This window comes from Musa acuminata, chromosome BXJ3-11 (genome assembly GCF_036884655.1).
Source record: "Musa acuminata AAA Group cultivar baxijiao chromosome BXJ3-11, Cavendish_Baxijiao_AAA, whole genome shotgun sequence".
Classification (NCBI taxonomy): domain Eukaryota; kingdom Viridiplantae; phylum Streptophyta; class Magnoliopsida; order Zingiberales; family Musaceae; genus Musa; species Musa acuminata.
The window spans coordinates 10271038-10285688 of NC_088359.1; the positions used below are offsets into that span (position 1 = coordinate 10271038).

General features: G+C 37.6%; 2 protein-coding genes across 2 annotated transcripts; one reads left to right on the top strand and one right to left on the bottom strand.

The window, feature by feature from the left end:
- Positions 1-1898: 1898 nt before the first annotated feature.
- On the bottom strand, positions 1899-10577 carry LOC103971299 (cyclic nucleotide-gated ion channel 18-like). Its single transcript, XM_009385291.3, has 6 exons — positions 9873-10577; positions 6289-6501; positions 5887-6200; positions 5272-5383; positions 3045-3281; positions 1899-2892 (listed from the first exon to the last, which is right to left on the bottom strand). The coding sequence occupies exons 1-6, from the start codon at positions 10338-10340 to the stop codon at positions 2095-2097; spliced, it is 2142 nt and encodes a 713-aa protein (XP_009383566.2). The 5' UTR covers positions 10341-10577; the 3' UTR covers positions 1899-2094.
- Positions 10578-12238: 1661 nt separating this feature from the next.
- Positions 12239-12994, top strand: LOC135652593 (uncharacterized). The gene has a single exon (XM_065173642.1). The coding sequence runs from the start codon at positions 12330-12332 to the stop codon at positions 12825-12827; it is 498 nt and encodes a 165-aa protein (XP_065029714.1). The 5' UTR covers positions 12239-12329; the 3' UTR covers positions 12828-12994.
- Positions 12995-14651: the final 1657 nt, after the last annotated feature.

The following is a 14651-nucleotide window of genomic DNA, read 5'->3' on the forward strand; positions in this document are numbered from 1 at the left end:
ATTATTATTATTATTATTATTATTATTATACCTAAGCAATAGGAATTGAATCCTTTGTAATCTGATTTTTTTATAAATATTTTATACCTAAAATATTCATTGAAAGTTTAAAATCTCAAATAAATTTGTAAAGAAGTCATCTTTACGATCAATATTTATTTTATGATCCTTACCATTGTCGGAGATAAGTTATCAATGTAACGATCGAGTTAGACTTTTATATCAACGTGCTTCGATTTTCAAACCCAAAATATTTCAAATTTATTTTTTGGCATTATTTTTAATTGATTTGATAATTGATTAGGAGGCAAATAGTTAATTTATCATAAAACAAAGATGATAAAAAAAAAATTGTCATGTATTATTTTTCAATAGATTCGATAATTGACTAGCATGTCATGTAAATAGTTAATTTATCATGAAACTAAGATGATACACAATCTCATGTTTCCTATAGTTTTTTGGTACTGTTGTTTGATTGATTTGATAATTGACCAGCATGTCATGTAAATAATTAATTTAACATAAAACAAAGATGATAATGTTGTTTAACTATCAGAGTATCTATGATTTGGATCACATGAACAATCTACTTCCGCATGTTTGTGGATGAGTCAAACCATGCGATGCACACAACTGGTACAATTAAGTCAACTTCCAGAGTACCTCTATCCATCACCCGTTGACATTGCAAACAGTTACTAGCAATTTAATTCCATGACAATATGTTTGACCCTCTCCTCGTATGAGCCACACATTTTGATGACTACGATAAGACAAGCTTAACTCTCCACTGTTCTTCTAACGTTATCACAGGGTTCTGCTATTATGAGTGTTTTCTGCGTGAAGAAAAATTTATACTTATTTCTTAATCTCTCTAGAAAAAAAAATAGAGAGTTGAAGAAAAATTTAAAAATTATAAACTAAACATTTATTATTTTATGAAAAATTTTAATATTAAAATCTAAAATCAAATAACAATAGATCTTTAAATTTACAATACGATTGTGACTAAAAGGAGAAGATTTGTAATCTACTTTACGTATTCTCGTCTTTATATCATAAGAAATTTATAAATGAACCGAACTTTAATTATCAGAATTTTTTTTTTTTTACTATAATTGCTTATCCTATCGAGACGCTAATATCAAGAATCTTAAATTAGTTATTAATCCCAATAGAAAGGATATCAATAATATGTTTTTCATCTCCACCTATTAACTAATAAATATCCACTAATAAATAGGATGGTAAACAGTAGATATATAATTAATATGGCTGTCAATAATAACAAGCTTTAATTAATATCTTTTTTTCTAAAAAAATATGATTTTAGCCCTAATAATGTCAATACTAAATTTTCAAATTGAATCTCATCCTCATCATTTGTAAATATATAGATAGATAGATAGATAGATATATATATACTATTATTTTGAAGATATCATTGGTTTTGCTAGTAAAAATTATGGATTCACCATGATCAAAACCTGTCTTCGAACTTACTTATTCCTTTCAAGAAATAAAATAAATGACGATTCATGGTTTTGATGTAAGGCGATCTTCAAAAAAATTATATTCAGCTAAAAAATAAAGCTGAGGTTTGGATCATTTATAGTCTATTTAGATGCAGGTTGTGGGGGTTAGCTAATCTTGTTTAGAGGAATAAGCACCACCATATCTCCGTGTTATAAGAAAACTTGCAACAAAACACAAGGAACGATAAGAACCAGGCAATATAGCCAATGTGAAAAAGATTGAGTGATCTCTTAATAATCTGTATACCATTTTCTAAAGTAAAATCTAAGCTTACAGTGTCATTACAGTGTCACGACCCGATCGTATCCAATTATAAAGGGCCACAAAATCTGACATACAGTAACGAGCCATTTGTTTTTTATAATCCATTTTGCATCAGAAACCCAGTGACTTCTAAAGTGAAAAAGGAGAAACATGCAAAGTCATCACGCAACGCAAAAGGCAGCAGTTTTAGATTTTTTGGATATACTGCTACTTTTACATCAAGATGGCTGGAAAATTTCCTAGTTACGGTTTTATGGACATTTTTTTTTTGTTTTACAATCTAACAAACAGTCACTTGTCATCCAAATTGTTCATGGAGAAATCAGGTTCATCCGGCTTCAACAACTTCGGCAGCTTGATGCTAGTGGCAGCCTTACTGAGCTGATTGATCTTCTGATTTGCTCCTCTCTTTGTGTTCTTGGCAAACTTCGAAGCGAGTATCGTCGCCCCGAGATGCTGGAAATTGCTCCCGGTTTCGGTTTCTCCTGATGAGACTTCACCGCCATCGGCATAGTCAGCAAGCAAAGGAGCCCCATCATGCTCCATATCCTGGCTCTCATCGTCCTCCAGTACTGGGTCATAGTCGGGGTACTCTTGTTCGGCCAGCTCCCTGGCCAATTTCCTCTTCTTGTACCGCCGCCATGCAACTTGTATGAAGCAAGCTCCCCAAGTCCTCCATTGGTATGAATAGAACCTGAAAGCATGCTGCAGTTTCTTGCTGTGGAGACGTTTGAATTGGTTGGCGACGAACTTGAGATCTTCAGCTCGAAGCGCAAACGCTTCGACTTCACTGAGGGCCCGAACGGTTCGAGTCGATGAAGGAAAGTTCATGCTGGGGTTGGGCATCAGAGCCCATGTCAACAACTCCTCGCCGCAGAAGTCCCCAGGTCTCAGAGTGATGGAGTTGAAGAAACCGCTCCTGCCGCCGTTAGTTGTAGAGCTTTCGAGTTGACCTCGAATGATGAAGAGCATTTCATTGACTGGGTCACCCTCCCGGACGATGTACGTGTCCTTGGTGCTCAGGGATGAGACCAGTCGTTCACAGATAGCATCCAGAAGCTGATCATCCATTTGTGAGAAGAACGGGACCTGACAATTTAGTGCTTGCAATCCTTATTTTAGCGAACCGCATGAAGCTAAATTCTCATAAACGATCTGTAATCCTCATTTTTTTCGATCCAAGTCCGACAATATAAAAAGGAAAAGAGGTAAGGAATGCGGGAATGGAGGGCCACACTCACTCGACGAACGAGACCAAGACATAGATGACGTTGGATTTCGCGACGGAGATCCAAAGGTAAAGATTGCAAAATTGATTCTTCATCGACACCTCTAGTAGCAAGCCACTTGTACTGGACGAAACGCCGAACACGTTCTTGTAGGTCGGGCGGTAGTTGACGATGCCTCATCCACTCCTCTGTGTCTCTTTGCTTCACTCGCCATTCTTCTAGTCTCACAGTAATAGACTGCAAGTAGGTCTGAAAGCAGAGGAACAAAAAAGGATGATGATGGACTGTGCAACCAAGAGAACAGAGATCAGTTCAATAAACAAGACATGAAAGGACATAATGCTAGAATTATATTTCAAATCAAACATAAGTAATTAATTTTACTATGGAGTTTTTTTTCAAGTATGAATTACATGGAGTGAATTCAGTGCAATGATATACAGCAATAGAAAAGGTAGTTTTACTTGATCCTGTAATCATAATATGAATAATACATGCAGAGAGCGATCAAGCATCACAAAAAATAAGTTTTCTTTCACAAAACAAAGAACCTGCCAAAGAAGAAAAATATCGTAAAACAAAAACCAGAAACTGAATCCAAGATGATACCCAATAAATCATAATTTAAGCTAGCAAATCACTTGGCCAGATATGTTGACTTTGAGTAAATGTGATGCTTAGAATGCCAATCACACATAACAAGTGTATATTTCAAAGTCATTCTAACATATTGCTGGGAAGAAATGTGGAAAAACATACAATGACACATCAAAACTGCACCTTAATTTATCTTTCTAATACTCTATAACCACAGTAGAATCAGATTAATCATCATACAATTATGTACCTGACACTTCTTTTGCCTGTTCATGAAACAACCACTTTGACCACTCTATAGCAGGTCTTTATAAACAGGGCAGACATAACTTGTGGTCTCCTGCCTCTAAAGAAAAGAACACATCGAAAGAAAACCACCACTAGATGCTTAATTAGCCCAAGGATTTAAGTACCATATTTGTACAGGTGGTCAATGACTATACATAGAGAAGTCAATGTAAGATTCCATAAACTTGATTCTATATTAGAATCATCTTGCAACAATGCAAGCCCAAGTCAGAACATCTTCAGTTCGAGATTCAGCATCCAGAACTATAGATATTGTCAATGATACAATAGCTCACTCCAACTTATGGAGTTTCACAGAAAACTATGAATTGTGGAAGGAAATTAAAAACAAAGGTTACGTAGTTTAATTATATAGTGTAGCTTATGATACCTTTCAGATCCTATCACTGCTTCAAGATAAGAACCTCTAGGAATTCATGATTTAAGTCATATTATTTTAACTGATAATACATAATAAGAAGATTTATGTTCTAAAACATAATTTCAATCATAAATATGATTTGATGACCTGTATCAAACCTATAGAAAGGTGAAACACAAATCTATCCTCTTCTTCTGCCAAAATAAATGGAGGCAGACTGCTTCAATTTCCCTCAGCTGAAATTCGTTAAGCTACTCTATGATCCCATTTTGATACTCATCCAAATCCAAAAGCAGCAGAAACACACACAAGATCCACATAAGAGAGGGTGATATTTTTATGGGCCACAAGCTAAACACATAATGGAAATGAACTTTTAGAAAATAAGGACACAACTAATAGACCTGCTTCATAATAAATAAATTTTTATGCTACTATATGGAAATGACATGGATCAACTGCTGGATCTTTGGAGGAAAACAAGATGAGATAGCTTTGACAAGTGAAACAAAAGCACGACGATGCTTGAGGAACAGGCATGAAAACTGAATTGCAACAGTAAGATCACCTAGAAATACTTAAGAAAGACTTTTGAAAAAATATTAAAGTTATAGAATCAATAGACTTTAATCAATTGGAGACACATAATATATTGCACGGACGTAAAAGAATAAGGTGAAGCAATACATGTATTTGCACATAAGTTTTCAAGAATAATGAAGAATCAGCAGAACAGAAATAGACGCAATAAACCTAGAACAAGGAAAATGAACATGAAGACAAAAGCCATCCACAGATCTGTATTTGGATGAGCAGGTTTAACAAAATCTCTATACCAAAAAATTGAACAATCACATTAATTACCATATATTTACCTACAGAAAGCAATGAGATCCAGAAAATATAGTGAGGGATACAACACGCGTGGCTCAATAAAATTAATTTATAAAAATTAATGTCAAGAAATGTTACCTGCATGTTTCCAATTAAATGTGAAAATAGAACAAGACCCACAATGCATATCAAAATCGCAAATGTTGTTTCCCCGACATAAGTAGTTGTTGCCAGATTCTGTCCATATGAACTGAATAGAAATGATATAAAGCACTAATTTAAGATCCTCAAGAGGTAAACTGATAAAAGAGTCACAAGGCATTTTATTTTTGCGACAAAAGTATGATTATTTGCAAATTATAAGGAATAATATACTGAACTGTGACAACAAACAAATAAAAAGAGCACTTTAAAGACAAAGAAATTACAAGAATCAGATATTCCAGAAAGCATTAAATACCCAGTTTTCTTATCCTGTCAGTGTTAAAAAAGTACATAATGCCTCCTACTGGCAGATTTCATATAATTTTCCCAGGTATAGTTGAAGTTGCATTGTTCTGGATATTTGTGTAAGCTTTGTTCCTTATCCAATGAATACATTTGTAATAAACTATGCTGTTCTTTACATCTTCAGTACATGCCTTTTAAGAATCACCAAAGTAAATGGAAGAGAAAGAAGAAGATGGGGCAAGTAATGGAGAAACTGTGCTCAAAATATGGCAATCAGAAATAAATTGTCAGCAATAGATTTACCTTAGATTTTTCAATCCCCACCAAAGGCAATACAGATACTTCTCAATGAAAGTTGCTGCAACAATCTCACTAGTCAAAGCATCTGCAAACATGCCAAAATTAAACTTGGCACTATCACTTGTGGCATCACAATTACTAAGCAGAAGGGTACTATTGCGCCACGCCTTCCGTTCAGGCAGCTCTAAGTTACTACAGTCCAAAAACCTAGGGTTGCACATTGGCATTGTCATAGTGGCATTTTCTTTAATGCACTCTGTGATCCAGCAGGTGTACTGGCGCTCAATGGACAAAAGATACCATAAAGCTCCAAGAACCTGTATAGGTGATAAGATAGTCAAAATTTCTCACTCAAGAAAAATATATTGCGATAACTGGGAAAAGATAACTAATAAAGAAGCATACATGGCTTGCCAGCATATACAGAAGGAGATTGTATGCTGCTCCTGCCCATGCAGTTTTTGTAACTACTCCTGTGGCCTTAACAATCCGTGCATTCAAAGGAAAAATGAGAAATAATCTTGGAATATATTGGATGAAAACAATTAAGGAAAGTGTATTGTTGGTGTGATTCGCTGAAGAGCTGCTCACTGCTGGAATCACAAACCAGATGATTATCTGCAAAAGAACAAAAATCAAGACAAAATGATAATTTCCCTAAAGTCCATGAATAATGCTATAATAAGAAAAAACCAATTCATTTTAAGAAAATTAGCATCATCGAGCATATTTCATGATTTTCATGAATGTTTCCAGGTAAAAGAATGTCCAATAATAATATAATTTTCATCAGCATATTGATTTATTCCAGAAGCAAATTGGCATGGTATAGAATGATCATTATGGATCCCATGCCAATACCATCTTATCATGAATATGAAGATCTGAAACTTGCAGAAACACCTGGAACAAAGGCCTTAGACGTCAAATAAAACCTACCGGATTTCTGATATTCTAAAGATCAAAGCTACATTGTATGATTAAAAAAACTAGTTATCCTAAATTTATGGCCATTGTCTCTCAGTCTTACTGACTAACCGAACCACAGCCATGTTGTCAAAGATTGCAGAAAAGGAGATCATGTTCTTAATAACTCAAATTAAAAATAAAATACATTATAAGAACTTTAAAGTATAAACTATGATATCCCTGTCTAAACAACTCAAATGGGATCTAAAACAAATCCATAATTTAGCATATGCCAGTCAACACAATCTCAATCTGGTTCAAGTTTATTTCATTTGTCAAAATATTTTACTGGGTTAGACTCATATCCCTAACATGCATGGTATACTGGTGTTTTCAATGGAACAATTTCATTTTACAGAGTACACAAATGCATTTTTCCATAAAAATAAAATTTATTTTCTTAAACACTCATAGAAGTTATCTCAAGAATCCTGTGTTTCAGTTTGATGATCACTATTTTAGGCTGAAAAATGTTCAAGTTTGTACCAAATTTAAAATATGAAGCTAGCAAGTAAGGAACTTAAGATTTTAAGTCAATTTTGACCTTTTAGAATACATCATAGTAATGGGTAAAGCAATTAACCATGAGAAACAAATAACAAACAGAAAATCTATAATAAGTCTATGCAATGAAAGGATTGATTTCTTACTATTATTCACCAAAAAATAATTTCAGACAAGGAAAATGACTCAGGAAACAGAGTTCTGCAAATGTTCTTATATATACCAACTTAAAATACATTAGCTCTATGAAAGTTGTAACCCCCCTTTATTCTTTTGGATACCACTCGGTGTAAACCATCTTCAGGTACACTTATAAAACTTGATAATAATATCTTGGAAGGATAAAGATGAAAGTTTTAACTTATTCCTCAAAGAGAGAGAATCCAATTGGCTTTCAGAAAAAGAAAAAACCTCTATAGCCTAGTTTTCTAATTTTCATTAGAAAATTTAGAAACCAATAGAAAAATATTTTCTTTAATAACCTGATGCTATATCCGACTATCTTTGTCATATTAGATTGTACAGAAACTCCTGTTCTCTTCATGAAAATATACCACTGTTGACCACTGTTGCATACTGATGTACCTTCAGGGTAGGGTCTGTGCTTACCTGGCTTTAAGCAGGCACAGGACCCTGTGCCTAGCAGATCTTACGACCAATATTTCCCTGTGTCATTCATGGGTAGGTATTAGATTCTGGGTTCATCACTACTGGTGAATGGCACGGAGAAGGATTAATTGTTAGGATCCTCTCAGAGCTGGGTCCTGTGCCTGTTCCTAAAACAGGTAATAAGTATCATCCTCAAATTGGAGCGAGGAGGGATGAGTTTAACATAACTTATTCCTGTTCCACCACTCAAAAATCTTGTCCTATCCTTGATCCAGGTTTAGAAATCTAATGGCACTTTAGCTAGACTTGCACCAAATCTGATAATTCAGTTTTCGCCAGCCCATAGCATTGTGGATAACTAATCAGATATGTAATTTTTTTTATTAAATTATAATAGAGGGGGATAATTTTTTTCGACATGGGGCATACGAGGATGGAATGGAATAGGACCTGACCTGGTTTCTGAAAATTATGTTCTAACCACATCGTCAAAGCTACTCAAACCAGACCTAACATAGCTGGTGCAACAGAGGTTTGGGTTACAATTGCCGTTCCTATCCATAATCTATTATGAATCCATGGTAAACTAGATTTCAGAGGAAAGGACTATCAGAGAATCCATGGCCCGAAGCCTTCTGTCGATATGTCGACCAATTCTCCGACTAGACATCTAATCTTCTTAAATGTTTTTCTTCGGCCCAATATGATTCTTCCTGCTTTAATTGTCTCTTTCTGATCCCAGCTTCCTACGTCACTCAAAACGTAGATTAAATCATAAACACTCTCAATTAGTTTCATCATCAAAATCCAAGATTCAACACCTACGACCAATATTTCCTTGTGTCATTCATGGGTAGGTTTTAGATTCTGGGTTCATCACTACTGGTGAATGGCACTGAGAAGGATTAATTGTTAGGTTCCTCTCAGAGCTGGGTCCTGTGCCTATTCTTAAAATAGGTAATAAGTATCATCCTCAAATTGGTTCCACAAGGAATGAAAATGGAGCGAGAAGGGACGAGTTTAACATAACTCATTCCTGCTCCACCACTCAAAAATCTTGTCCTATCCCTGATCAAGGTTAAGAAATCTAATGGCACTCTAGCTAGACCTGCACCAAATCTAATCATTCAGTTTTCCCCAGCCCATAGCATTGTGGATAACTAATCAGATATGTAATTTTTTATTAAATTATAATAGAAGGGGATAATTTTTTCAGGCGTGGGGCATACGAGGATGGAATGGAATGGGACCTGACCTGGTTTCTGAAAATTATGTTCCAACCACATCATCAAAGCTACTCAAACCAAACCCAACAGAGCTGTTGCAACAGAGGTTTGGGTTACAATTGCCGTTCCTATCCATAATCTATTACGAGTCCATGGTAAACCAGATTTCAGAGGAAAGGACTATCAGAGAATCCATTGTGCTCCCTGTCACAACTTCTTTGCCTACTCAGGTACCTGAAATGATTAAAAATGGTACACAGCTGAAGATTTTACCTGTATCCTGATTGATATATCTAACCTACTCTTGGTTGAATTAACAGGAAAGTCACATTTAAATTGTTCAGGACTCGAGATAATTTGTATAATAGACACATAAAGCAATGCACATTGTAATATAAAACAACTCATAAATCTAGTTTGGACGTTCCACAGCATTTTAATATATGGGCACCTGGGAATAGTCAGTTTGTTTGTTTAGCATGGATGATCAGTTTTATCTCTGTGAATGATCAACCGTACATTATACAGAGGATTGAGCAAGGTATATATATATGGCGCATTGCTACGTTGTTTCAAGGTTTGGCTGCTGGTCGGACAAGATTATATAGCATAGGACGAGAACACACCGAGAAAAAGAACAAGAAGAAGATATTTGAATTGGCGGGTAGGAAGAATACCTACCTGGGGGATGGGGAGCATAGCGATGAGATCGATGACAAAGTCGCCTTTGAGGTAGCGCATGGCAATCTGGTGGGGATCCGTGACGAGCTCGCCTCTGCCGAAGACCCTTGAGCTGGGCGCCACGAATGCGATGCGGAACTTGAGGAGCATGTGACCCAGATAGAAGAGGTCAGCGACGGTGCGGAAGAAGGTGACAATGATGCCGAGATTGACGTCGATGCGGACGCAGGCGGGGCCGCCGATGTAGAGGAGGTAGAAGTAGAGGGGATCGACGAAGAGGCCGACGAGGCAGGAGACGAGAAAGATGCGGTTCCAGCGAAGAACAGCGTCGCCGCCGGGGTCGAGGATGCGGCGGGGCTGCCAAGGGCGGCGGCGAAGGTGGAGGAGGACGGAGGCCGGTGGCGGGGTGACCGCCGGGCGGCGGCGGAAGGGGAGAACCCAGGAGGTGGTGGATCCGATGGCCCTCATCTTCCGCGCCGGAGCTGGGGTCGGCCGGCGGCGTCGGCGTGGGTGCTGCGGCGGCGGAAGCAGGGCGAAGCGGCCATAGGAGGAGGAGGAGGGAAAAGTGAAGGGTGGAGGAGGAAGAAGAGGGGAGTGAGAGGGTGAGCGTTAGGGTTAGGGTACCGATGGTTGGGGGATTTGCGGGGAGGCGAGAGGGGCGGAGGCAATTGCGGAGACGTCGCCATGAGAGCGTCCACCGTCGGATGGTGCCTCCCACCAACGAAGAAGGAAAACATAACAAACAAAAAAAATGACCGTTGGCCGTTATAATTTCATATGACGCAATAACTACCACATTATTACTCATCTCAAATGTTTCCACTATTCCATTAATTTGAAGACATCATCAACCCACAACAAACGTATCATAATCAAATCTAATTTGTGCACCACCTAAATGGGCCCAATAAAAGGGAAATAAAAATAATAACCAGATACCCAAAAATCAAATAAAATAAATAAATATTTTACAACCGATGAGAATAGATTGAAAACAAGATTAAAAGAATATAAAGATAATATGTCTTTGGATTATTCTAGTAAATTAATAGAAATGACATATTCATATTGGAATTCTCAAAATTGATGTTTTAAGATTAAAACATCAAGCCATGGACAAGTCAAGATGAAAAGATATAAATAATAGAATGAACATATGACTATGATACTATATTATTAAGAAGAATAGTTTGGCCTAAAAATTTGAGTAAATATAGAGTTGTGGATTTAGTAAAAGTGCTTAGCCTAAAAATGCAAACTTGCATGTGGATAACACATTTGAGTAAATATAGAAAAGTTTTGTCTTTGGTTTTGTTTGATAACACATTTTCATGTGAAGAAAAAGATTGGAGTAAATATAGAGTTGTGGAATGCTTTGAGTGCTTGGTAAATGATAGATAAAATTATATATATATATATATATATATATATGATAATATTATATTTTAAAATTTTATTAAATATTATGTGATAAATTTGCCCTTCTAATATTATTAATATTTATTCAAAAATAAATACATATTTTTTATTTAAATTAAAAATAGGTAAATAAATAAATGTAATCCTATAAAAAAAATTGTATGTCCTGAATATATAACAAATAAAAATATAATCATACAAATAAATATAAAATGCTTTTTAGAAAAAATAAATGAAAATTTAATTTATTGAAGACATAAATCATGTTGATTTCTCGTTAAAACATATTAACAAAATTATGATTTTAGATGCTATCATAAGGTATCTTAAAATTTTTAAAAATTACATCAACACCTCGCAAATGTTAGAATGCTAATGTTACTTTAATATAGCATCAACATTTTAGCATTGGCAATACAGCACCCAAGTCAAATGTGATTCAAAAATAAATAAATCAATTTATATTCGATATATATATATATATATATATATATATATTTGGGAGGATCTCCGTTCAAGTTGCAGGCAAAACTTAAATAGATTTATAAAATTGGATGAATCTATTATCGTTAATTTGGGATTTTATGTATTTTATTCTTTTCAAATGGTTTTTTTCCTATAGCACCCAACTATTACATAAACCCTCAATCTTTGTTTGTCTATATACTGTCCTCCACTAAACCCCTATATATGCTCAACATGAGCTCTGCGTTCGCCCGAGACTACATCCCTTTCTTGGCTACTCTTCTAATTGAAGGAAAAATGTTAGTCATTCTGAATCTGTTTTTAACGACAACTCTAAACGCCTTCCTTGCTATTGTGAGGAAGAACAAGAGCGGCGTCTTTCCTTATCCATTATCATTATTGTGTCGTCACTATTGGCCCGTCAAAAGAATACATACACACAGAACGACAACGATATCATTCCACATCAACGGAAGCACGAATCTCAACGAAGCGTCGCCCGTTTAAATTCCCACGCCATCCATCCATCTCCGCCACTTCGCTCGTCGTATTCACCGCTCCGGCGGCGACGCCATGAAGGAATCGTCCCCGGCCGACTCCTCCGCCGCAGGATCTCCGCTGGAGATCTTCCCCTGCCGCATCCGCCGCCTCCGCCACCGCCGCTCCCGCTCTCGCTCCCTCTCCACCGTCGCCGCCTCCTCGCCCTCCCTCTGCTCCTCCGCTGTCCCCTTCTCGTGGGAGCACCGCCCCGGCATCGCCAAGAACCCCAAGGCGCTCCCCGCTGCCCGCCCCGCCCTCCCGCGCCCGCCACCCCTCCGCTCCCTCCCCGTCACGGACTGTCCCGCCGCCGACCCGTTCGCCATCGCCCTCGCCGAGTGCGCCAAGGGCCCCCCGCCTGCCAAGGGCGACGGCGCCGACGACAGATGCAGAGGCGCGGTCGCTGTCCGGCGGAAGGTCGCGGCGCTCGTCGGCTGGTTCGCGCTCTTCGACTTGTACGGCTCGTGCAAGGCCGCGGGGTCCGTGGCGGGCGCGACGCTCCGCATTCCCCGGCCCGGCTCAGGGAGGAGCTGAACCGACCCGACCCGACCTGACCATAAAGAATGATTCGCCGGTCCAAGATAAGTCAATAAATAAAACACCAGGTTTATCGTATGGCCAACAGTCACGCCATAATGATCTTAATGGGTTAGTCTGATTGTAATAACAGTACAGCATCAATAAAATGAGCGCATTATCTTCGTAAGTTGTAATGATGATTTCTTTGCTTTCATAAAAGCTTTTATATTGGATGCAATATGAAATAGGGGACGGATCCATATAAATCCGAGTTGCATAAGATTAAAATGTGCCGGTAAACATTATATAGCTGGAACGGTGGGTAAAAACGTGTGCATCGTTGACTGCTCAGTATGTGGTAGGGGGAGGTTGAGTGTTGGTTGAGGCACGTTGTCGTAAAGAATTCATGAACGTGGGGGGATTTAATGGTGACTGCAACAGGTCCACTTCATGAACGCCCCCCAGAAATGTCTCATCTTTCTTCAAAGCTGGGCACAATCTTGGAATGGCGTGAGAAGAAGCTATGTGCTTGGAAGTCAGCTTTTGATGTGCTCTCACAGCCTTGCTAATGTGGCCAAAGTTTTTGCTTCTTCCTAGCTCTAAGTACATGCTGATGCTGATGCTGTCTGCCACCAAGCTGTCGTTATCGATAAGATTGAATGTAATTACAAAACTTCGATCGAATTTATTAAATATAATATTTATTTATACACGTCTTAATCGAATGATTACATCGTACAGTTACATAAATCTTATCTGCTATTATATCCCTATAAAATTGAGTTTCTATCAAGGATATCAATCTTGGACCGATACAATAAAAATAATTTATGAGCGAAAGACTTTGTGAGTGAGTCTACTAGTTGATCAGCCATATGTATGTGAGACACATGTAGTTAATGTCTGACAACTCAATTTCCTATGAAATAGAAGACGATGACAATGTATTTCATGCGTGAGTGGAACACTATATTAGCATATAAATATGTAGTTCAAATATTATCAAAATATATTGTAGGAGTAAGGGTAGAGTTGACGTTAAGTTCCTTAAGCAAATTTGTGACCTAATTGAGTTCTATAGTAATAGTGGTGATGGCACGATATTCAGCTTACCATGCGACTATCTTTTGCTTCTTAGAACTCTAACTGATTGGATTAGCTCTAAGAAAAATAATATACCGACGTGGATGTTCTATCATCAAAGTTCCCTACCCAATCAACATTGACAAAGGCATGATTAGATGTCCCTTTAACATATTACAAAATTCGTTTGACCATAGACTAATGCATAGTATTGAATCTCGAATTTTGATGATAAAACCAATTGATAGCGTTTATCTTATCTGCGTTTTGAGTGACGTAGGAAACTTCGATCTGGGAGAGACAATTAAAAGCAGGAAGAATCATGTTGGGCCGGAGTGAAACATGTCAGAAGATTGGACGTCGAGCCGGAGGATCAAGCGACATATCGGCAGAAGGCTTCAGGCCATGAGTTTGGGCATCGTGCCAAGAAGAGTAGAAATTATGCCAGGGAAATCAAAGTTGCGGAGGTCAATTGGCCGATTGGGCAATAGGCCGCAAGAGAGGATGATGCACCGAAGAATTGGACGAAGCATCGATGAACCAATGACATACCGAACATCATGATTTAAGCTTTGTAATAATTGTCTAAATCGAAGTAGGTTTTATTTGTGTAGGATTAACTATGATAATGATCAAGACATAAAGCAAAATGAAGTCCTGGAGTCAAGAATAAGACTTCATTCGGAGTTTGAGAGTTCGTTGGAAGTCCAGACATTCGTCGAAAGTTCTGCCAGAATTAACCGAGAAGTCCAAGAG